Source organism: Rhinoderma darwinii, chromosome 2 (assembly GCF_050947455.1).
Source record: "Rhinoderma darwinii isolate aRhiDar2 chromosome 2, aRhiDar2.hap1, whole genome shotgun sequence".
Classification (NCBI taxonomy): Eukaryota; Metazoa; Chordata; class Amphibia; order Anura; family Rhinodermatidae; genus Rhinoderma; species Rhinoderma darwinii.
In genome coordinates, this window is record NC_134688.1 from 238880997 (window position 1) to 238906560 (window position 25564).

The window sequence follows — 25564 nt, forward strand, 5'->3', positions numbered from 1 at the left end:
ACTCTGTGAATGCAGCTGACGGACATTAGAAATCCATCTAATGTCTAGGACTTATACATTATATCGATGAAATTGTTGAAAACACACTGGGCCACAAATGTAGGGAATTAAATACAACCAATAGGATATCATCACTAGAAATGACAGCTGGAATCTGATGGGTCGCTAGGGGCAGGCAACACCCTAATTCTTTCCAGCTATCTCGTAAATATAAAGCCTTGTAGTGTTCCCGTCTGCAAAGTATCTATTCATTTAGTAATATCTGTTTCAGAGCAAGCCTCCTGACAAATCTGCATGCCATTACCGTTACCAAATATGGATGTCATCAACTTTTTACATACATTTACTGCTCCTATACACATATTGGCGGATTCGCCAACCAAGACATTTGGAAAGATTAGAAAAAATAAATCTAGAATTTGAAACAACTTAAAGAGGATCCGTCATACATTTATGCTGCCCTCTCTAATTTCAGTGATCTGTGACTATAATTGCGGTGTGCGAGCGGTGCTGCAGGGCTGGAGTCGAGTGATATTCATGCTTCCCCTGCCCACCAGACGCTGAATGACACATTTCTCCCTATTACTGTTCATAAGGGGAAAATATGTCAATCAGCGTCTGGAGGGCGGTGGAAGGCTTGGGGAACGTGCATATCCGGACGCACCCCGCAAGTATATAGTGTAAATTCTCCTAAACTATGACAAATTACTGACGGAGAGCCCCCAGACAGGTCGTCGTGAAAACCTGACCGTTCCACTCTAGAAGCAGAGGATAACTATTTAAAGGGGTATTTTAAAGACTTAAGACACAGGTAAGGCTGTGTTCACATCTGCGTTGAAGACTCCGTTTACTTTTGTCTAGTAAAATGACGGACACCGTGACAGAAACCCAATGGAGCCCATTATAGCCAGTGGTGTTCCTCGGCCGGTGTTGGTGTCTGATGTGACACATCCGGCATTACCGTTATTATTGTTCTTTTCCTATGATGGAGCAGAGCAACGGAAATGAACAGAGTAGCTGTGAACATAGCCTAATGTGTACACGACACCCTCACATCCTGAACCCCCTGAAATCTTTTTACTAGTCCTGGGCTAGATGCTGATTTCAGCTTGACGATTGTTACGTGACTTTGGAGCCATCCCACAACACACCGTTCCATAGACCTGAATGGAGTAGAATTTCACATGTTGCTGAAAACATCTGCATATACAAGTTGTATTTTAAAGTGACTTTGGGGTGACGTCACTCGGCAGCTACAATTTTTAAAGGAAGTGAATGGAGAATTGCACAGCAGTGGACTAACAGCTGGCCAGATGCTACTTTGTACTGAATTGGATATTAAAAATTCCATTTATACAATGCAACACAGAGATCCTGGTTCCTAGGGAATGCCGTCATTTTGATGTAAATATGGCAGAGATCACAGTTCTCACTATTTCTTCTAGAGAAGCCAGAGCTGCCGGTTGTGGCAAAACCGCAATTGCATTTGCAGGCCACCAATCAGTGACAGAGGGAGCTCCCTCTATCAAACAACTTAAATGTCGCGGTCGCTATCGACCCTGGCATTTGTCAACGCTATTGAGGCGCTATTTTCGGACGTAATTCGGGGCAAAAACGCCCGAATTACGTCCGTAATTAGTGCGTGTGAACATACCCTAAGTATGAATTTTTTTTTTTTATTACATTAAAAAATTTTTTTCCGTGCGCCGAGCATGGTACTGTCCAGGGTGCTGAAAGAGTTACCGCCGATCAGTGCAGCCCATTAACTCTTTCAGCACCCTGGACAGTAGCATGCTCGGCGAACGGAAACACGGAGTGCACACGGCCGCTAAAACGGGCACACTGATCCGTCACAAACGGCCGTGAAAACTGGCGGAAGTGTGCACGAGGCCTAACTGGTAAGTTCCCAAGGGGACAGGAAATTTATTTCACAATCCTCCTAGGTACAATGGACATGCAGGAGAGAGGCCTTTGAAGACGTCCAGGGAACTCTATTGACACAGATGTAGAGGTGGCAGCCACTGCGTTCTCCTTTGCAGCGTGTGGCAAAAGCCATTGTGGCTGCAAAGCTCCTGTCCGTAAATTTGGATACTGTATTTGTTCTTCCCATCATGAACCGCCTATTGCTGTGGGCTGAATTGTCAGTTCATCCCTGTCCACAATATTATTTTATGGATATTTTTCACGATGATGCCTATGAACCCAGTCAGGTAGAATCCGCTAAACCTGGATATTGACGTAAAGCTGTTTAATATAATATGACCAATATTCAGCCATTATTACCTTTATGCTACTAACCTGATCAGTTTTGATCATTTCAATAGTTTGGAAAATGTGCTGGACATTTTAAAAATATGTAATGATTCTATACGTCTGCCATAGTTGGCTAACCAATGAGCGACATCCTTATCTCCTCCTTATTCATCGTTTCCTAAATATCTTGTGTGTGCACAACCGAGCCAACGACATCTTGGATTTTACCAGAAAAGTTTAATGTTTTTGTATAACTTATGTGTCCCATCAGGAGACCCATCGCTCATACAAGCAGAAGTTGGAGGAGTTAACTAAGCTACAGACACAGTGTTCCAGCTCCATTACCCGGCAGAAGAAAAAGCTAAAAAACCTGTCACAGGAACTGAAGAAGTATGTAATGGTCTGCACGTATGGGAATCAAACCGCAGATGATATTATTAATCACTGTAGTCCTGTTCTGCATTTCACAGACAACCTACCGGTATTCATCTGAATACATACTGCATGATACTTCACTTTCCTGAATTTCACCACTACAGGAGAGATTAACACTTACTGCCGGGTTTTCCCACAGATTACAGCTGATCGCTGGAGGTCCCAGCAGGGGGACACTGTAATCAGTTTATTGTCCTAGGGCCCTTTTGACTAGTATGGATTGTCCAAATTGGAGAACTTCTTTAAAAGGGCTGTTCCCATTTAAAAAAAAGATTGCATTTCACTAGGATATGTCTTTACTTTATCGGTGTGGGTCCAACCTCTGGGACCTTCACCAATCCTGAGAATGAAGAGTCCGCGCTGCGTTCCCTTCACTGTTTTTCCCTGCACATCGGTGCTCCTGTACAGGGAAAACTTAGAAGGGGATGAAGCGCTACGTTCTGGTCTAAAATGACGGCCACAATGTCCATGGCTCCGAAATGTCTAGGTAAAGGAGATGGAAGAGGGGGGGGGGACTGTTGCCTACGAACTGTTCACCTGGGGGTTAGTTCTGAGAAAGTGGTAGAACAGCAGGAAAATAGGCTGAGGTGATTGTGTAAAAAGTAGTGCGGGGTGGGGGGGGGGGTGAGGTTAGGTTTAAAAGAGAAGGTTTGGAGGAATAGAGCAGATTCTTACCTGGAAGAGCAGAGAGCAGTGAAGTCCTCACCAAACCCACGTTTTACTGGGAGGTTTTTATTTATGGTTTGTGATATTACGATTGGTGGCTCTGCACTCCATTGGTAGCAGTATGGTATGTCGACAGCAAGTGTTCCACAAGCCCCATGTCAGGGGACCTCGATTATGGGGGATACCAGCATTACTGTTAACCCCCAGATGTGTGAGAGGTGTGGTTGTGGCAAGTGGGTACGACCAGGCACTTTAAGGGGGTGGCCCAGGCAGACGGGCTCAGGTGCCAGGATAACGTAAGGTACTGGGGTGGGGTAAGAAGTGCAGGTCTGTGATAGAGTCAGGCTTCCCTTTGCTGTATACCAAGAATTATTGTTAATAGAGAACTGCTTCTGCCACAAGTTTTTGGCAAAAATAATTATTGTGGTATTTATTGTGGGTTATCTGTTGTGTGAAGGCAGGAGGGGGAAGTCCTCAGGGTTTAGCCACTTCTTAACATTCACAGCAGTTATGAATTAGACTTCACCATCTGAAACTGACAAACTCGTTTTAGGATGGACAATGGTCTATTGCTGTAGTAGTAGTTAAGGAGGTACCAAATCGATATGACCTATTCAATAAATATAATCGATGGTAGTTCAATTACATCATTGATGACCATCGGATAGGTAATCAGTATATGATCTGCGGGAGTCCGACACACAGACCCTGCACCGATCATCTGCTCCGGTGGCCTGCGGGAACCGGATATCATTGCACAGTATGCAATGTACGGAGCCGGAAGCACTTGGCTCCGTACATTGCATAGCGGCTGTGCTGCAAAACTGCAGCTCTGCCACTATTCCGTGACTGGAGCCAACTGCTTCCGGCATGGATGTCCGGTGCCCGGAGGCCACCGGAGCACCTGATCGGTAGATAGGTCATCAGTTTGCCGGTAGTGGGCAATCCCTTTAATTATAGTGCACGTCCACCTTTGCGGAGTTTTGCCATGTGAACTCTTCTAGAATTTTTAATATCAAGATCTGACAGCATACTGGCACTTTTTACATGTTTTCCTATGTGTTGTAGTCAGTTTCTGAGCTAAGATAGCAGAGTTCAGCACTATCAGCTATCTTGTCAGTTCCATAAACAGCAGACCAAAAACAAATATATTATTATTACCATGTGCCTGGAAAGTCCTTTGCACTGACAGTGTAGTTGGGCATGTAAAGTGGATGATTACGTATTTAGATTCACCTTAAAAGATTTGTATTATGAATGTTTTTTTTTCTATTATTGCTGCTGATATTCTGATAAAATATCGGTTGTTGATACATACCAGTATTACTCAGATACAGATGTATATTTTTTTTGTATAGCACATATGGTCCTACTGTAAATCTGGTGAACAGGTTGTGTTTTTCTATGTTAACTGAAGGATGCTTATTATATGCTTTGGACAACTTTTCTTGTATTTACTCAGGGTTCCGAAAACACAAGAAAATGAAGAAGACCAAATTAAGGAAATCCATGAAACTATTAAGCTGCGAGAGAAGGCCTTCTTTGAAATGGAATCTTTTCTCCCTAAGAAAAACGGGTAAGAAATATGTGCTAAGAATCTATCTCTAAGTCCTTGAGTTTTATTTTAATATTCAATTTGGTCTTGTACAAGGCTAACACTAACACACGTTGTGCGATGACCAGTAATGGCAGCTATTATAGCGCTCATTGTTGTCATCCAGCTTTCTATATATTCGATCTGCATTGTTCTGGAATATAACAATCCAGCTTTATACATCATTTAGGGTCTGTTAGAGAGGACCAGGAGAGTAGGAATGGAGCGTATGGTTAGAGAATTATACAACTTCTACGGGCTGTGTATATTGGATGATGATGCTAAACACCCTAGTTGTGCCCAACCATTACCAGGACATCCAGTGTTCTCTTCGTTCCCTACACAGGACAGCAGATGATTGTTGGTAGCCATTACTATGCTGAATAAGTTATGTTCACTATAATGGGTGCTATTAGACATCTTGAAATTTTCATTTTTTTGGGCCCCTACATGGGTAAACATGCATGTCACCCTTTGGCTAAAGGCTGCGTTTCTGACTTCTTTATTATTGCAAATTGTATTTTTTTAACCACGTCCTATCCTGTGGCTTCTAATATGGAGATTCAGAATAAATTGCACTAGATCTTTCTCCATACACTTTGTTTCGAAATATGTTGGTTTTTTCTTCATACCGGAGGAGCTGATGTACTGAAAGTTTCTTTCATTATATTCTTTCAGATTGTACCTGAGTCTGGTATTGGGAAACGTGAATGTAACCCTCCTGAGCAAGCTGTCTAAGTATAACGGATAGTTGAGTGTGTCTGTTTTCACTCCACTATTAATGTTATTTTGATGTATTCGTAAGGGATTAACACATAGAAAACGGAGGAGATAAAATGACAGTAACCTGTAGCGAAGAAACCAAGAAATAAGCGAACAACTTTGGAAAAAGCTATGCAAACTTGTAAAAATTCACAGCAGCACAGAGACATGCCCAAAGTTTGCATTAATAGTGACAATGAGCCAAGAACCCCCGCCAGTTACCAAATCAAAGTGGCCCCTGGCATCCCTCTGAGAGCCGTACCGCCTCCTGACCGCTAAGCTTATGTTCACAGGCCATCCATCCATAGGCTTCAATGTGACATTAGCGGGCCGTCTCTACACTCATTCATGTGTTTACTATATACATTTGTAGAAGTTTTTATCTTTCTTTGTCAGGTTTGCTTACAAAGATGAATATGAGAAATTCAAGTTATACCTCACGATGATCCTGATTGTCTTGTCCTTTGTCTGTCGTTTTCTTCTGAACTCCAGGTGAGTATATTGTAAAGATGTAGATATTAGTGGTAAGCGGGCATTGGAGTTATCTGACTCCGTCCTGTCCAATATCCCGAAATGTAGGTGAGGTGCAATAAATATTTTATCAGTTTAACATCCATTTGTTGAATTTAATTTTCAGGGTGGCAGATGCCGTGTTTAACTTCCTGCTGGTTTGGTATTACTGCACTCTTACCATCCGTGAAAGCATTTTAATAAACAACGGCTCCAGGTCAGATTTTATATTATTTCCATTTTCTAGAGTCTACACATGCATTTTAATATAACAAAGATTATAAAATTAAATATCTTTATCTGAACAATTGCCAACTCCATTCTCTTGCAGCAACTAAAGGGAATGTATACATGGTATATAAATAACTTAACGCTAGCGATCATAATATACTCTTTGAGAAATGTGGTCCTCTGTTGCTAATCCTAGGTACCATGGCTGTAGGGGGAGGGGGCATTGTTTATTTCTGAAGTTCATGTTTTGGGGAACATTTACAGAATATAATCAGGAATTACATAACTAGCGGTTCTTACAACTAGTGTTTTTATTGGAATTGGCGTTATCCTACAATAACATTACAAGGCTTAACAGAAATACCCAGTCACTGTCGGTGCTGATGCCAGGTTGTTGTAAAGCCCACCAACATATCACTGCATCCTCTGTCAGCATTGCGATGAATATAGGCTACCCTAAACTGCACCTGTACTCTGCTGACCGAGACTGAAGGGCAGAGGCCGTAAAAAATAATTCTGTAGGGTTATCAGATCACTTTTTCTGAACATATGAAGAATTTACTATGCAATTCCCTAATATAATCGAGAAGCAGTAGAACAATGTGTCCCAGGCTGGACAGCAATTCAGGGTGGATTTATCTAATATAATCTATGCAGTAGCCACAATAAAATTGTTCTTTCTGAGAAAAAATATACAAGATAAAACTTCTCAATACAACGGGTATAGAAATTTGAAAAGGACAATACAATGTCAACATTTGCTACTAAGAGAGAAAGATCAGATTGAACAACCAAGTACATAGAAATACCTCACAATTCATAAAGAAAACATTCGCTGTAACCCAACTGAATTACCAAAACAGCAGTGACCGCAGAATTGGAAATTGTTGACCATTCAAGTTTTTTTTTTTTTCCTTTTACAGAATTAAAGGCTGGTGGGTCCTGAACCATTATGTGTCCACCTTCCTGTCCGGTGTTATGCTGACCTGGTGAGTAGTCCTGATTAACCCCTTCCCCCTGCTTGCATTCTGGGCCCTAATGTCCAAGCCATTTTTTACATTTTTCCATTGTCACATTCGAAGAGCTGTAACTTTTTTATTTTTGCGTCGGCATAGCTGTATAAGGTCTTGTTTTTTGCGGGACGACTTGCAGTTTTTATTGGTACCATATGAGAGTAGATGCGACTTTTTGATCACTTTTTATCACATTTTTTTTAAGTCAGGATTAACAGAAAACAGCAATTTTTCCATTGTTTTTTATTTTATTTTTTACGGCGTTCACAGTGCGGGTTAAATAATGTAACAGCTTTATAGTCGGGGTCGTTACGGACGCGGCGATACCAAATATGTGTAACTTTTTTGCTTTATTGTAGTTTTTTTTTATAGTAAAGCATTTTGTAAGGGGAAAAAGTGGGTTTTTCATTTTTTTTTGTTTCACTTTTTTTTTTTTATTAAACTTTTTTACTAGTCCCATTAGGGGACTTCACTATCCTCCGATCGCTATTATAATACACTGCAATACTTTTGTATTGCAGTGTATTACTGCCTGTCCGTTTAAAACGGACAGGCATCTGCTAGGTCATGCCTGCGGCATGATCTAGCAGGCATTCGCTCCAGGCAGACCTGGGGGTCATTATTAGACCCCCGGCTGCCATAGAAGACACAGACACTCGGCGATTTTATCGCCGGGTGTCCGTGAGATGAGAGGGAGCTCCCTCCCTCTCTCCAAAACCACTCAGATGCGGTGCTCGCTATTGTGCACCGCATCTGAAGGGTTAAACGGGTGAGATCGATACTAATATCGATCTCACCCGGCAGAGCAGGGACGCCCCCAGCCCTCAGCTGCCTTTGGCAGCTGAGAGCAGGGAGATTTGACGGCTCCCTGCTCTGTTTACTTTATTCTACAGCAGCGACGTAGAATAGCGGCGCTCTAGAATAAAGCCCACTAATGACCGCCGTAAAAAGGCTTATCGGCGGTCATTAAGGGGTTAAAGTTTCCTCGTTGTATTATTGCTAACACCATTAACTTTCAGGCTGCTGTATACCGTATATATGAAATACATAACTACATAACATATAAACACATGAAAATAATATGCAAGTACAATAAACATGAGATTACGGAGTGACAGACTGCCACAGATAGAGAGCGAGCCCTGCCTGCGAGGACTTCCAATATATGAGAGAAAGAGAATGGAGACAGTAGGTGAATGTAGTGGCAGCGGGGTTATTACAGGTTTTAAACTTTTCTGAAGAGGGGGTTCCGAGTTGCTTTTGAAAGTTTGCATGGTGGGAGAGAGTCTGATGTGTTCGGGTCGGGAGTTTTCGAGTATGTGGGATGTGCGGGAGATATATTTGGAGATGAAGATGTGAGGAGCAGAGATGTATGGAGGTTGTGGACTGCCTTGTATGTTATTGTCAGTAATTGTATTTGCTTTGTGATGGGTAGCCAGCGGATAGGCAGAGAGAAAAGACGGTAGAGGAACGAGGCGAGAGGTGGTTTAACCATATAGTGTTACTGACCAGTGCATCGTCCGTCATTAATAGTGAAGTATTGCTCTCCATGAATTGGAGTGCCGCTTGCTAAGCCTGGCAATGTGGACCTATGGACTTTACCATCATTATATCAAAATAACAGCCATACAGCAACACCGCGTTCAGATAATTTATCTGGCTGCTGTATAAAAGTAATTTAAGCCCATAGAATTTCTTGGCCACCTGACGAGACAAAATCTTGGCTCCTTGGTTGGTAGTCTATGAGGTGATAAGGTGATGTAAATATCCCTGGTGGTTGTTAACTGGTTAATGATCAAATCCCTTGTGGTCTATGGTAGTGAAGGGATTAATACTAACATCCCTAGTGGTCTAGTATAGAGGACGGTTTAAAAGGATTCTGTCAGCAGTTTTGAGCCATTGGCTTCTTGATGTCCAAGTTCTCCAGGCTTTCCTCACTGAACGCTGCAAGCCCCTCTCCTTTGATCTGAGTGACCGCTCTACCATCCAATCAGAAGACCGCTAGAACCGTCACTCAGAGCAGACCTCAGGTGCTGGTCTTGAGGGTTTTTTAGAACTTGTCCTAACATGGGTCAGTAGTTTATATGTCCATACTATGGGCCTGTTCATGTACTATCCGTGTATATATGGTAATTTATTTGTATTTGCTACCTACCTAACCGCTTACATTGTTGTTAACATATGTGCTTGTGGGACCGTTTTGTGCTTTATTTAGGGCTGAGCCTCCATTTTATATACTGACCCACTAGGGAATATTGGCACTTTTATGGTACTTTTTGACTCAAAACATGTGTATTCTGGATTGGCACATTATAACTTCTGACTGTATATACTTCTGTTTTATGTATTTTTAACATGTTTAAGGATTCTGGTATACTTTTATAGGTGTTGATCCAGTAAGGTATACCACATTTTGTACTAAGGACACTGGTTTCTTTGATCGGTTAAAGAAAAAAAGTCATAGCTGCTGAGTGTTCCCTTTATCCTGATAGAGAAGGAGAGTCAGGGCAGTTATTTTTTTCAGCCACAGACTTTTTCGCAAACCCAATAAATCTACAGTGAAAATACAAATGCGTACCATGCCCTTAAAATCTAAAGCAGAAAAACCTGTTCGTTGCAGTTTTTTGGTATAGAATACGCATGGAAAATCTGGAGCGAGTGTGCAACGTCTGAACACGGCCTTGGGTTTTTAAAAAATTTTTTAGGATTAATATACCTGAGCACTAAAAATGCTACATATTTCTAATTTACATTGTGTGAATATTGATTTCTATAGCTTAGTTCTCAGGGCAACCTGCTGCAGGACAGGGCTGTGTTTTTCTTTTGACAGGTACGTCCACATAAAAGACACATAGAAATAGACACACCGGTGGCCAATAATACGGGCGCACCTTACAAAAACAAACCGTGCGCCGGTATCTCTCTGCAAGTGCAGCATGCCCAAGATTCCTCAACCTGTTGATGAAACTTTAGTCGATTTAAAACAATAGCAGGTTGGCACCACTTTTCTATGAGTGCAGAGGGTGACTCTGAATCCCTGCTCATTCAGGATATTTTGACACATTCGTATGTGTCGGAAAAAGTGGCACAGGGGCTTCGGCAATATGGTGTTTGGTCTAAGCTACCAATGTTTTTAGGCCAGAAAACTGGTGTAAATACATTGATAAATCTGCCTCACTGTGTTTATAGCGCTCAGTGTAAGCCGCGCCTTAAATTTTAACATGTGACTTATTATGTTTTTTTTTGTTTTTTTTTCCATTTGGTTTTTAGGCCGGATGGATTGATGTACCAGATGTTCAGAAACCAATTCCTTTCTTTCTCCATGTACCAAAGTACGTACGCTGTATCCTTAAAATGATTTATGTCGCTGAAAAACCATCTGCCTGGGCCGCTTTATTAATAATCGTTTTCTCAACAGGTTTTGTCCAGTTCCTACAGTACTACTACCAAAGTGGCTGTTTGTACAGATTACGTGCTCTTGGGGAGAGACATAACATGGACTTAACCGTGGGTATGTAGGAGAATCTGTATATGTATCTGAAAGAATAAGATCAATGCACCATCTAGCAACATTTTCTCATTGATATATTTACTAATGTTGACACAAAATAAATGTTACCTAGCGTAAATAACAAACTGCATTCTACAGAATTCCCAAAACTCAATCTGGAATTACCCATTGTTCTGGAATTTTCAGGGCACAAAAAAAAAAAAAAGGGCAGAAGATCAGTATTTTGGTTTAAAGGGTAACTGAACTTTCAACAAACTTCTGACGTGTCGTTGTGACATGTCAGAAGTTCTGATCGATGGTGGTCGGAGCACGGAGACCCCCACCAATCGCTAAAACGAAGCAGCAGAAGCGCCCAGGTGAGCACTGAGCCCCTTAGTTTCTGATCGGATTTTCTCGGAAAGCCGAGCAGTTGGTGAACGGACTCAGACTGTCTGTTGAGCTTGTACACCAAGGAACCAAGTGGCTCAGCGCTCACCTGAGCACTTCTGCTGCTTCATTTTAGCGATCTTGGGGGTGCTCCGACCGTCACCGATCAATACTTGTCACTGACATCTTTGAAGCTTCTTTGAAGGTTTAGTTACCCTTTAAGTTAAGGTCCACCTTTGGTGAATCCGAGCTTGTATGTTAGGAAATTGCATTTATTCCCTTCTCTTCTAACTCCCAATTCACTTCCTTTACAAGTGGAAGTGACTCAAATAACAAAGGAAAGCAGTCATAGGAAGCTGCCCCCACTGCTCTCCCTGACCTCAAAGGGAATCCTGTATGTTTCTAACCTCCCTATTTCTCTTATGGCTGGGTCTAGAAAGTAATGACGCTACAGCAGCCATTTTTAGTAGCCATTATCTTGTCAAAGAGTCACACAGGCTGCATAGTCCTCTTTATTTTGGTCTACCCTGTTCTCTCTCTGGGGCTATGCCGATTTCATGTTTTTTTTTTTCTTTTAAATAATACAAACCATAGTGTTTTGATTTAGGTATATGGACCTTTCAAAACAATGATTTGAGATCTACATTGATTATATAAGGTGCTATGAGTTATTTTGTAAATTTTGCTTTTATGATTTACCCGTTTCAGAGGGTTTTCAGTCGTGGATGTGGAGGGGATTGACTTTTCTTTTGCCATTCCTCTTCTTTGGTCAAGTAAGTGCCGCATTGCTGTAAAAATATATTGCAATGTAGTTGTTTTAGATGAAAAGTGTATGTTTGGATGACAGTCTGATTTTGATGCTTCACACAAAGCCAAGTGCAGACAACCAGATGTCCTGCATGAGATGTCTGTAGTGAAAATTTAGTCTAATGCAACAAATTTTCTCAAGGTGGTAAAAGTTAGATCTGATCCCATTATGTGTTCTTATAAAAGCTGACACCTTTTTTTTTTTTTTTTTCAGAACTTTTATTTATTTATTTTTATTTTTTTCAGAACTAGTTACAACAATGGTGCCCAATGGCAAAATGACTGTAATTTATTATTAACCCTTTCATGACCAAGGGTCATTGATGCCCCTGTGTCCAGGTCAAATTTTCAATTTTTGATATGCACTCCTTTAAACGATAATATCTTTGGAACCGCTTTGAAAGTCACAACTATTTTTACTTTGTTTTTTACAAGACTTATGAGGCTTTTATTTTCTAGATTAGTTTAATTCTAAAATTTTTTTCATTTTTATTATGAGCAAACAAATCACTAAAGATGTGGATTTTTTGTGGGGTAATTCTTTATATATTTATCTATATTATATATGTGTATGTGTGATATATATATATATATATATATATATATATATATACATACATCTGACAAATGGCGACCGCACACTGCGAACACTAATGCCACCTAAGCCACTAAATATAAATAAATGTGCATTACTGCTAAATCTACTTACAAATAGGGAGGTTCTTAGTGCACATTTTGATCAAAAAGTGTTTGCCCACCTGCCACGACAGGGCGACCTCTGTAAGGTGGGGACCTACTCTGCACATACACCCAGAACTCACCCAGGGCAGAATGGGAGGAGTGCAAGAACCCTGGATCGCTGTGAGCAGAGGGTGAAGGGGGCTATAAGGTTATATTCACAAGACGAAAAAAGATCAACTGTCCGTCTTTCATGGCTGTTTTGCATCAGTGTATATCAAAATTTGAATCCATTTCCCGGCCGGCTGACCGTTTTTCACCGCCATTTGCCATTCTTTTTTCATGGACGCTAAAAAAATGGATGAATTTTATTTCGTTAGGGTTTTTTTGGTCCTAGCCACCTGAAAACAACACAGTGCCAATGTAGATAGGGATGCAATACCACTATACATAGTGCCACATTGCCCACTGTTGCACTCTTTACAATGGGCACTGGCACTATCTACAGTGCCCACATAGTGCCACAGTTCCCATTATAGATAGTGCCACACACCGTGCCCATGGAGATAGTGCTGCAGGGTTCCCTTGTAGGCAGTGCCCATATAATTCCACAGTGCCCATGTAGATAGTGCCACCCCCCCTCCCCCTAAAGGGAGCCCCTGATGTTTGTCCATATATGGACAGTGACGTCAGGGGCTAACTCTAAAAGTGGAATCCCCTGCCTGAGCGTTGGTATTACTGTGGCCGGGGATTCCGCTCCAGGAGCAGCTCCTGACGTCACTGTCCATATATGGATAGTGACGCCAGAGGCTTCTCCAGTAGCGGAATCCCCAGTCAGAGTGTCGGCAGGGGATTCTGCTCTTAGAGGGCACTCTCTAGAAGTGGAATCCCTGGCACAGAGCAATCTGAAACTGGGGATTCCGCTCCTAGTGGGAGTTTAGGTGGCGCTATCTACAGGGGGAAGGGGGTTTGATGTGGTCTACAGAGGTGTGGTATCGACAGTTGGAATGTATATAGCCGTATGGCAGTCGTGAAGGGGTTAAACTACTACACGGAAGAAACCGTAACGTTACAAAGAGCAACTAAAGACAATACGGGCATTAATAAAAGTGTTTGGCTGCATTATCCTGTTCTAAAACAGGCCTGTAAATGGTTTTCTTCAGAGTCTCCTCTGATAAAAGTTGGGTATTGCAAGGGTTGGACATACTGCAATGTGCAGATTGTTACGCCTCAGCCACACGACAGAGTGTGCCGTCTGAGTCCCGTCAGTGATCCGAGGAACGATAGGACATGTTCTATCTTTCCTCGGATCGGAGACTCGGACCATTTTTCATGGACCTATTCAACCGTCAAAGTGAATGGGTCTGTGAAGATTATCGGGTGCCACCCGGATGCTGTCAAAAACGGCCCGAGTGGCAACGGTCATGTGCAAGAGACCTTAGGGCTTATTTGGACGAGCGTTGTTCTCGACCATGTGCTGTCAGAGTGTGGAACTAACAGCATGCTGACTGACCACTGACACATTAAAGTCATTTGGCCAGTTCACATGTCCGATCTTCTGCACTGGCCTTTGGTCTGTATAGAGAAAGTTGCAGCAAGCGCTACTTTGTTCCGATTCTTGCCTATTTAAGTCAATAGGTCAGTGCAAAAATAACTGACAGCACACGAATGCCATCTGAGGGCAGGCAGTGTTTCACTCATGGGTTGCTAGCTGGTGCTGAAAAGAAAGCAGAAAGTACGGCCAGAGCAGCATCAGTTTTTCATGTACGTGAAAAACTAATGATCAGGAAAAAACTGACAAACTGAACGGACTCTGACACGATACTGATTGAACTCTGATGTAAAATAGTAATTTTTCCCTGATGGACCACTGATGAGTTTGTCTGAATAAGCCCTAATGCTAGTTGCACCCGACTGAGTTCGTTCGTGAAAAACGGTCCGTGTGTCGGCCGCATTTCCCGGCCCGACCACGGTACAGGTGAAAGGGACTCCTGCCATCATAGACGTTTATGATGCTAGGAGTCTTCCTACCCACGGAACTGCTGTTCTGTACTGAACAAAATTATACAGTACGGAACAGCAGTTCTTTGGGGAGTTCACCTGTACCGCGGTCGAGTCGGAAAATCCAGCCAACACCGTTTGTCACTGCCCAAAGTCGGTCGTGTGCAAGAGATGTTATGCACACGACCGTGTATGCCGCCCGTGTCCCGTCCATGATCCATGAAAAGAAAGGACATGTTCTATCTTTCCACGGATCGGAGAGTTGGGTCCGTGAAAACTGACCAGATTCACCCACTAAAGTGAATGGGTCAGTGAAAACTATCGGCTGCCACTCGGATGCCGTGAAACACAGCCCGAGTGGCACTTGGTCTTGTGCAAAAGGGCTTAAGCTGCACAGAGGCGTTGAGGGCAGGGGGATCTGCTGGCACGGTGTTTAGCTGTCTTTTGGACAGATCCCTCACACAGATTTGCATAGCTCACATTCTATGTTGTGGTGCCCCAAACAGGAATTTGGGTGGGCTACTCTGTATATGCACTAGGACCTAGCATATAGAGTTCGGTGCCACATGATGTCGAACAAAGCATTTAAAGAGGCTCTGTCACTAGATTATAAGTACCCTATCTCCTACATAATCTGATCGGTTCTGTAATGTAGATAACAGTGGTTTTTATTTTGAAAAATTATCTATTTTGAGCAAGTTATGAACAATTTTAGATTTATGCTAATTTTAGTTTCTTAATAGACAACTGGGCGTGTTTTTACTTTTTTTTTACCAACTGGGCGTTGTAAAGAGAAGTGTATGACTCTGACCAATCTGCGTCATACACTTCTCTCCATTCATTTTTAGCAGTACTCGCAACACAGCATGATCTCACGAGATCATGCTGTACTGTCACATATTCCCACATTAACTTTACTGAAGTGTCTTGAAAGTGAATAGACATTGCCTCCAGCCAGGACACGATGTCTATTCACACTCCCGACACTTCGGTAAAGTTTCTGTGAATGACCGCACAGCGTGATCTCGTGAGATCACGCTATGCTGTGTGAGTAAGTCCCCAAGAAACTTTACCGTAGTGTCGGGAGTGTGAATAGACATCACATCCTGGCTGGAGGCCATGTCTATTCACTCCCAAGGCACTTCGGTAAAGTTAATGTGGGTGTATGTGACCGCGCAGCGTGATCTCACGAGATCACGCTGTGTTGCGAGTACTGCTAAAAATGAATGGAGAGAAGTGTATGACGCTGATAGGTCCGCAACATACACTTCTTTTTACAACGTCCACTTGGTAAAAAGTAAAAACACGCCCAGTTGTCTATTAAGAAACTAATTAGCATCAATCTAAAATTGTGCATAACTTGCCCAAAATTTATGGTTCTTCAAAATACAAACCACTGCTGTAATCTACATTACAGCGCCCATCAGATTATGTAGGAGATAGGCCACTTATAGAGGCTCTGTCACCAGATTATAAAAGAAGAAGCGATGTATGCTTGCTGCACAGCCCCCGGAGGTGTAACAAATATTCAGCTTTCACGGTCACAAGTTTTCGAATAAGACACTCCAACATAATCCCCTGCTATTTTGATCTACACTCTCTCCCAGTGTCTATTTTATTTTTTTTTTTCTCCATCTGTTCCTTTTTAACACTCCCCTTCCCTCATCCAGTTCTCACTAACTGCCCCTCAGTAAGGAAGCTCCCATTACGGTTCTGATGGAATACATGAGGTTATCATTCTATTTTTTGTGTCCACTTCAGGATTTCCCATATACTAAGTTTATAAATTTACATCTGGCTAATATTAGTAAAAATGTTTCTAGGCGTTCTGATCTGTTGTGTCTGAACTAGGGGCAGAGATGCACTGCTGTGTTGGTTGTAATGGTCATACTGTCTTTATATTCCAGTTCTGGCAGCTCTATAACGCTGTTACCTTGTTCCAACTAGCCCGGCATCCAGAGTGCAAGCAGTGGCAGGTAATGGATTGTCCGTCTGTCTTGGAGAGGACAGTCATCTCCTGCTTTTATCAGCGTAAACCTTTTATACATTTATCACGTGGCACTTTTCAAGTTAGTTCAGTTTTATTTGGTAATGGAATGGGAGATTGGTCATCTGGCATTGAAACCCACTACAATGGACAAAATGCATTGTGCCCGCTCTAACCCATGCTTTAGTGTAAAATATAGACTAGATAGAAATGTATACAAGGGGCTTCTACAGTATTGACTCCCTAAGACACCAGTTTTTTTTGTTCATTGTGATCCTAATGTCATTCATTGTTGTTTGCAGGTAATTATGTGTGGACTGCCATTCCTAGTCCACTTCATGGGGAATTTCTTCACCACTCTCCGAGTTGTCCAACAGAAATTTCAAAAACAAAAGGAAGGGAAAAACGAGTAATGCAACACTTTGCCAGCATAGGCATCGGAGAATGTAGCCATTGTGGAAATCCTTACAATGACTTGACGCCGATGTACCCTCGCCTTTATTCAGCCTAATAGGCTGTATGGTTTAACATGGCACAGGACATGATGACCTGGAAAGTACCAGTAGTTAAGCACACCTCCGGCATCTTCATACACTACAATAATGGTTCTATCAAGCACAAACACGTTATTGGTGTCTTGCTGCAGGTATATTATTCAATTCTGCGCAGATTAAAGTTGCCAGCTTTGATCTCTGTACAATCTGCAGTATGAGAAGAAACCGTGAGACCATGTTGAAAGGGAATTGCAGAATATTGTCATTCGTCAGTCTAGTTTGTTTTCTGTAAGTCTGGCAGCTCAAGTTTTGTTCTTGACCTGCACATCCTCCGTCCTCGTAAAAGAGCTTGTACCACAGCTCGACACTCCTGTTTGTACAAACCTGCTCTGCAATAAACCCATTTCAGAAATGTTTTTTTTTACACTCTTATTTTAATGGCCTTTTGACCGCTCGATTGTGAAGTTGCTCAAACATGCAAGAAGCTTGGATCGTCCGAGCAGACAGGTTCACTGCCAAAGAAAGTGATATAAGCCGCTACCTTGGAACGCTGCTGCCAAATGAACAATGGAACAGACATGTTGAAATTGAGCAGAACCGATTCTTGTTTGTTGTGACAGCAGAAATCAGGTGACTGTCTGACTGTCCCCATGCACTGTAGATTGTTGGTGGATGAGAAAGGGCCTTATTTTGTATCCTACCTCTCGTAGCTGTTGTGTTTGTCTACTGTTGATCATAGGGATTGTACATCAGACAACCCTAGTCCGGGTGTTCTACAATTATTTTTCTAAATGAAGTTGTTACTCAAAACAAAAAATTCCTGCCATGACAATCGCCCATTAACTAGTGAGGATGCAATCCTGATCAGGAGGGTTTGTCTGCGTAGTATTAGTTGGATCAAAAGGTGATGACACGCACTGAAGAACTGTCAGCCAACTCTTGTTCATCCTACAGTTTTTATTTATTTTCCCCCGACTCCCCCATAAAACATGCATACTCATCTTGGCCGAGCCTGTGTTTATTTCAATGGGAATAGGAGTAAGGCATTACCAGACCCCTCTAACAGTGGTTTATCTCCAGCAGGAACAAACATCTGCAGTCAGGGGAAGAGTCCGGTTGCCATTATACACATTAGATCTTCGACCGATCCAGCTGGATTCGTCCGGTTCGGCTGTGCGGAACGTGTAAGGGCACCCTAATTAGAGACGCTTGCGGGTTAGTATAGGAAATAAACTCAAGCAGCATCACATCATTTTACAATGACTACTTCACTGTAGGACACAAATAGGACATAATTGATGATGGGGCTTTGACAGAAAAATGCGATATTTATACATAAGTCAGGCTCCATGATGCATCGTTTCTAACTAGTTTTCCATTTTCCCAGACTGGGAGAGGCTTAGTTGTGTGTACCTGTCCACTGATATCTATGTAAGGTAGAGGAATTACCATGCAGCTGACAATTGTCATGGAGATAGCAGCCGTTTGCTGCAATGTAGATTTACTTACGTTCAGAAGGTTAGTAAAAAAAAAAAAAAGAGGGGGGGGCGACGTACTCCGCAGACAGCAGAGGAGCAAGCGGCCGGGTGTACGCAGGGGAGAGGTGCTTGACGGCCGGGCCCACATGACGAGAGGCACAGAGCAGTATCACAATCACAATGGGGGGCCCCGTGATACTACTTTGCTGAAAAGAAAGGGCCTGTTTTTTTTTCTACTGAAGGTAAGTGGCAGCAGTCGGCGGGCCCCCTTTGTTAGGTTTGGTCCAGGCCTCGTACAGCAGTACCCCTAGTACTGCCCTGATGGTGGCCCTGTGCAAAGCAGGAGCACTTCAGAACCACAGCAACGAAGTGGCAGACTATGCAAAGTTACAGAGTGGGGTCGAGTGGGGAGTTGATCACAGGGGATCAAGAGAAGGCAGAGTTACTAAATGGGTTCTTTAGCTCTGTATATACAACAGAAGAAAGAGCAGCTGATGTAGCCGGTGCCAGTGCTGTTAATATATCAGTTGATATACTGAATTGGATGAATGTAGAGATGGTCCAAGCTAAATTAAATAAAATAAATGTGCACAAGGCTCCGGGACCAGATGGGTTACACCCTAGAATTCTTAAAGAGCTTAGTTCAGTTATTTCTGTCCCCCTTTTCATAATATTCAGAGAATCTCTAGTGACTGGTATAGTGCCAAGGGACTGGCGCAGGGCAAATGTGGTGCCTATTTTCAAAAAGGGCTCTAGGTCTTCCCCGGGTAATTATAGACCAGTAAGCTTAACATCCATCGTGGGGAAAATGTTTGAGGGGCTATTGAGGGACTATATACAGGATTATGTGACAATAAATAGCATTATAAGTGACAGCCAGCACGGTTTTACTAAGGACAGAAGTTGTCAAACTAACCTAATCTGTTTTTATGAAGAGGTGAGCAGAAGTCTAGACACAGGGGTCGCTGTGGATTTAGTGTTTTTGGACTTTGCAAAGGCATTTGACACTGTCCCCCATAGACGCCTAATGGGTAAATTAAGGACTATAGGTTTAGAAAATATAGTTTGTAATTGGATTGAGAATTGGCTCAAGGACCGTATTCAGAGGGTTGTGGTCAATGATTCCTTCTCTGAATGGTCACCGGTTATAAGTGGTGTACCCCAGGGTTCAGTGCTGGGACCACTATTATTCAACTTATTTATTAATGATATAGAGGAAGGGATTAATAGCACTATTTCTATTTTTGCAGATGACACCAAGCTATGTAATATAGTTCAGACTATGGAAGATGTTCATGAATTACAGGCAGATTTAAACAAACTAAGTGTTTGGGCGTCCACTTGGCAAATGAAGTTTAATGTAGATAAATGTAAAGTTATGCATCTTGGTACCAACAACCTGCATGCATCATATGTCCTAGGCGGCGCTACACTGGCGGATTCACTTGTTGAGAAGGATCTGGGTGTACTTGTAAATCATAAACTCAATAACAGCATGCAGTGTCAATCAGCTGCTTCAAAGGCCAGCAGGATATTGTCATGTATTAAAAGAGGCATGGACTCGCGGGACAGGGATGTAATAATGCCACTTTACAAAGCATTAGTGAGGCCTCATCTAGAATATGCAGTTCAGTTCTGGGCTCCAGTTCATAGAAAGGATGCCCTGGAGTTGGAAAAAATACAAAGAAGAGCAACGAAGCTAATAAGGGGCATGGAGAATTTAAGTTATGAGGAAAGATTGAAAGAATTAAACCTATTTAGCCTTGAAAAAAGAAGACTAAGGGGGGACATGATTAACTTATATAAATATATTAATGGCACATACAAAAAATATGGTGAAATCCTGTTCCTTGTAAAACCCCCTCAAAAAACAAGGGGGCACTCCCTCCGTCTGGAGAAAAAAAGGTTCAAGCTGCAGAGGCGACAAGGCTTCTTTACAGTGAGAACTGTGAATTTATGGAATAGCCTACCGCAGGAGCTGGTCACAGCAGGGACAGTAGATGGCTTTAAAAAAGGGTTAGATAATTTCCTAGAACAAAAAAACATTAGCTCCTATGTGTAGAAATTTTTTCCTTCCCTTTGTTGAACTTGATGGACATGTGTCTTTTTTCAGCCGTACTAACTATGTAACTATGAGTGCAGAGGCGCATAGTGCCAAACTCCCTCCGGCATTACTAACAAAAACCTGTGCGCCGGGAGCTTCATAACATGGGATTCCATTGCCGACCTGCTGCATGCAAGTCTTACATCACAATGCCAAGTGTCAAATTGAATGGTGTAAATAACACTGCCACTGGAGCGATGGAAACACATTCTTCGGAGTGATGAATCACGCTTCTCTATCAGTCTGATGGAGAAGTCTAGGTTTGGCTAATGCCAGGAGAACATTACCAGCCAGACTGTAAAGTTTAGTGGAAGAGGGATAATGCTATGGGTTGTTTTTGAGGGTTAACTTAGGCCCCTTAGTTCCAGTGAAGGGAAATATTAATGCTTCAGCATACCAAGACATTTGGGACAATTTTATGCTTCCAACTTTGTGGGAACAGTTTGGAGAAGACCCTTTTCTGTTCCAGCATGACTAAGCCCCAGTACACAAAGCAAGGTCCATAATGGCATGGTTGGGAGAGTTTGGTGTGGAAGAACTTGACTGGCCCTGACCTCAAACTCATCGCACAACTTTGGCATGAGCTGAGATTGCAAGCCAGGCCCTCTAGTCAAAGAGCGTCTGACCTCACAAATGCTGCTCTTTATGAATGGCCAAAAATTCTCAGAGACAATCCAAAATCTTGTACAAAGCCTTCCCATGAAAGTGGAAGCTGGTTTAGCAGCAAAAGGGTGGACCACCAACTCCCCATTAATGCCTATGTATTTAGAATGGGATGTAATAAAAGCTCCCGTAGGTGCAATGTGAAGGTGTCTGAACACTTTTATCCATAAAGTATGTAGTAACAGCAAATAACAGGAAGCACAAAGACTATACAAGGTAAAAGTAAGGAAAATATATAAAAAATTTTCACTGTAGTGCACCTTAAATTATAGTGGTGTGGCCAAGACAGTCTAGTTTTTTTTTCTTAAGACGAATCCAAATCCTTAAAAGGCTATATATATATATATATATATATATATATATATATATATATATATTTATTTATTACACACACACACACCTTATTTTCTTTTTTACATAAAAATGTCTGTTTGGTGCAACTCAAATTTTTCTTAAGTATTTACATTTTTTTTTTAGATACAGCTGCTCTGTATCCTGTATACAGAGCAGCTGTATCTTGTGCTGAGGCCTGAATCAGTCAGGTCAGGGGCACTGAGTGGTTTAGGCCTCAGCGGGACCTGCGTGTTTCTCACGCAGGATCCACCTGTCATCGATCACATATAAGCTATGAACTTAAATGTGATCGGTAACAGCTCGACACGCAGGATCAAGCTGTTACTTATCACATCTATGTCCCGCTGACCTGATGGATATAGGTTTCAGCGCAAAATACATCTACTCTGTATACAGAAAGTATACACCTAAGGGTATGTTCACACGAGGTCATTACGTCCGTAATTGATGGACGTATTTCGGCTGCAAGTCCCGGACCGAACACAGTGCAGGGAGCCGGGCTCCTAGCATCATACTTATGTACGACGCTAGGAGTCCCTGTCTCGCTGCAGGACAACTGTCCCGTACTGTAATCATGTTTTCAGAGATTAAAGGGGCCACACAGTGCTGGTTTAGCACTGCTGCCCCTACACCAGTTTACCGTGCACAGCTGCCCTCCCAGCCATGGCCTGTGCAGGGGAGTGCAGCACAGCCCGATTCACTTGAATGGAGCTGTACTGCAATTCCTTGCACAGTAGTTGGTGGGGATCCCAGGGAATGGACCATCTCAGAACCCCACCGATCAGAAAGTGACAAGCCACAGAAAATCGCCACTATGAAGCAGCGACTCATTGTGGACCCACCAATCGTGGCTTCTGCAGGGGAATGAGCAGAGGACTACAACTTTCCCCAGCAAAGTGAGCGGGTTTCCGGTGCAGCTTTCATATTACAGGGGTTGATCAGACAACCATTTGAATGGAGTAATCACTGGGATTTTTTGTTTCTTCTGCATTTAGTGTTACTTTAAACATCTACAGCTATTTCACATATATTTATTTTTGTGTAATAATAGGTACACTTAATATTTTGAACAGAAGGCCAAGCTGGCACAATTATTTGTTGCCTGGAAGATAAATAGCCTACCCCCAGTTCAAGGCATAGCTTTGTAGAGCTGGCGCGAATGCCTCAGTGAATGAGATCTCTGGACTGGTTCCCGATCCAGTCCTTAGCATCAAATATACAACTCGTACGTGGAGCCTTAGTACAGCCATGTAAGTGTGGGAAAAACACACAGGACAGACAGGAGTAGGAATTGAAGATTTTATTTCAAAGGTTAATGCATATTTAAAATTATTTACAATCATTGACAATATAATTTTATTAAAAGCTCATTTTGAAAAAAAGGGGAAAAAAAAAAAAAAAAAGAATCCAAATTTTAGACGCAATGCATACAGTAAAAAAAATAAAAGTTTTAGAATGGAACATAAACCGGCCATACATAAGATCGCACAAGAAACAATCTGTGATAACACATAGAACCGATATATTCCAATGAGGACTACAACTATCTCACCTATTCCTGTCTGGGATCAGAAATCACCCAACGAATTAACCCTTCTTTAATGCGACACAAGTGATACACATCAGAACAGCTCATGGGCTAGAATACTAGGTCTGTCAAGCTGCATGTACTTCGCCATTTTTGTGATCCGTGTATAATCTGTAAATCTCATCAGGAAGTAGTAGAGAAAAATAATTAAATATAGGAGGTCCTATAAACTCTTTATCAAGGATGTCCACCATATTGCAGAACAGCCATCTACGTAAAACCTTCATCACTGCTGTGAACTTGTCATAAGAGAGAAAGTCTTCTGAACACACAGATTGCAGACAATGGTTCAGAGCTCAGCCAGAACTATTCACACTACAAGGTATTATGGGAAAAATAAATAAAGTACGGAGAATGGGTATCTACAACGGTTTGCACTCTGTAATAATGGGTTGCGAGGTCTGTCCTACAAACCGTATGGTTTCTTTAACATTTGATGAAGGATCTTACAATAGATCTGTAGAGTTAAGGATTGGTAAATGTTACGAGATGCTAAAATGCAATGTAGTGCAGGCCGGCTCATAGAACCCACATATCACATCTGCCTTATACAACGACATTAGCTTCACAGTCCAAGGAAAACCTCTAGAATCAATGCTCCAATGAATAGAGGAGATACCATGACATTTTTAGAAGTCGTTTCAGAAGCAAGACATGGTCACTGGTAATGGATCATAACAAACTCATCTTATGAGGTCCATATAGGAACTAGAGAAAAGCCTCGTACATTTAAGGCAAAAAAAAATAAAAAAATCGGCTTCTCCAATAGTTTTACTGAAACTTTGTTGTGATTTATTTTAGAGGCATTGGGTATCAGAATGAAGAAAGTTCTCTTTCTACCATCAAGCCACAAAAGTGTTTATCTAGGTAAACTGCCTCCATTTTTAAACTATAAGCAAAACTGCACGTAAAATAAGATTTGTATAACTTTATTAGTGAAATTAGCCAAGTATCAAAAGTTAAAATACATCAGATGCTTCAATGTAGAGTATATTGTAGCTCATCCATTTTTAACCGGTACATAATACAAGAAAGCAGCCACATGATACGGGAAGAGACGTGTGCCATATGTATAGCAAATTGTCTTTGATGCAGACCCACGATTCTGTTACCTCTTGTACCTCAAGTCAAATTGCAAGCCCCTCCCCCAATCTAATTTTCTGAACGGTACATCCTTCGACACAAGATTGTACTATGATAAAAAGTCCATGTGCATCACACCGACTGACCATGGATATCCTATGGACCAGTTTCTTGACTGCTACAGTTGAGGATTACATTGGAACAGTACTATACCAGGTCAGCTGCATCTCCTAAAAACGATTCTAAAAGATAGTGTCTATTAGATTTATGTAAACTGGCTTATGCGGATTTCCAACAGTAACTCTTGACAGTCCTCTTATAGCAGGCGGTGTGTGGACTAACTCCAGACATCTTGGGAGTAACGGCCCTTGGTCATTAGTTTCTTGATGTAATCCACTGCCTGAGTGTGATCCATCTTGCCATACTCTTCAACAATGTCATAGAAAGTATTCTGCACATCACGAGCCATATTGCGGGCATCACTGGAAGGATGAAATTAAGTGAAAGATTACTGTGACCAATGACCGTAACATTACAGAAGATCAATGACCATTGGGAGTGTCAACAACATCGAAAAGGGGTTGTAATCTCCTTTCTTTCACGCAGAGGATTGCTTGTATAGTATACAAAATATGGTAGGGTATACAGAAATCAACTCCATCCCCGCAATGACTCAATTAAACCACAGGGCGACAAATGTTTGGTAACGGATCTCTAGATCAGTGGCGATACCAGGGATGGAGGCTACAGTTTCCATGCAACCAGCAGAAAGACGTCCATATTGAATTAAGTCTGTCCAATCAGTTTAGTGTACACATAATGCGGAGACACTTACCCGCACACATAGATATGGGCATTCTCCTCGCTAATAAGATTCCACACATTTTCCTTGTTTTTCCGTAAAAGATTCTGGACATAAACCTGCAGGAAGAAATATGGGATAGATCAAATTCTGCAACTATAGTAGCTGTAAGGAGCTGGACACT

The 25564-nt window shown here is 42.0% G+C and overlaps 2 protein-coding genes across 2 annotated transcripts in view; one reads left to right on the plus strand and one right to left on the minus strand.

The window, feature by feature from the left end:
* TMEM120A (transmembrane protein 120A) overlaps positions 1-17724 on the plus strand; it is a 29161-nt gene extending 11437 nt beyond the window's left edge. Inside the window, exons 2-12 of the mRNA XM_075852990.1 lie at positions 2525-2643; positions 4817-4930; positions 5627-5686; positions 6107-6202; positions 6348-6437; positions 7375-7440; positions 10735-10796; positions 10883-10975; positions 12050-12114; positions 16735-16803; positions 17117-17724. Of these exons, the coding sequence (XP_075709105.1) occupies positions 2525-2643; positions 4817-4930; positions 5627-5686; positions 6107-6202; positions 6348-6437; positions 7375-7440; positions 10735-10796; positions 10883-10975; positions 12050-12114; positions 16735-16803; positions 17117-17227 (945 nt within the window). The 3' untranslated portion in view covers positions 17228-17724. The remainder of the gene's footprint in view (positions 1-2524; positions 2644-4816; positions 4931-5626; positions 5687-6106; positions 6203-6347; positions 6438-7374; positions 7441-10734; positions 10797-10882; positions 10976-12049; positions 12115-16734; positions 16804-17116) is intronic.
* Positions 17725-23192: 5468 nt separating this feature from the next.
* Positions 23193-25564, minus strand: part of POR (cytochrome p450 oxidoreductase) — a 63470-nt gene continuing 61098 nt past the window's right edge. Inside the window, exons 15-16 of the mRNA XM_075852991.1 lie at positions 25414-25499; positions 23193-25060 (exon numbers count right to left, since the gene is read on the minus strand). Coding sequence (XP_075709106.1) covers positions 24916-25060; positions 25414-25499 — 231 coding nt within the window. The 3' untranslated portion in view covers positions 23193-24915. The remainder of the gene's footprint in view (positions 25061-25413; positions 25500-25564) is intronic.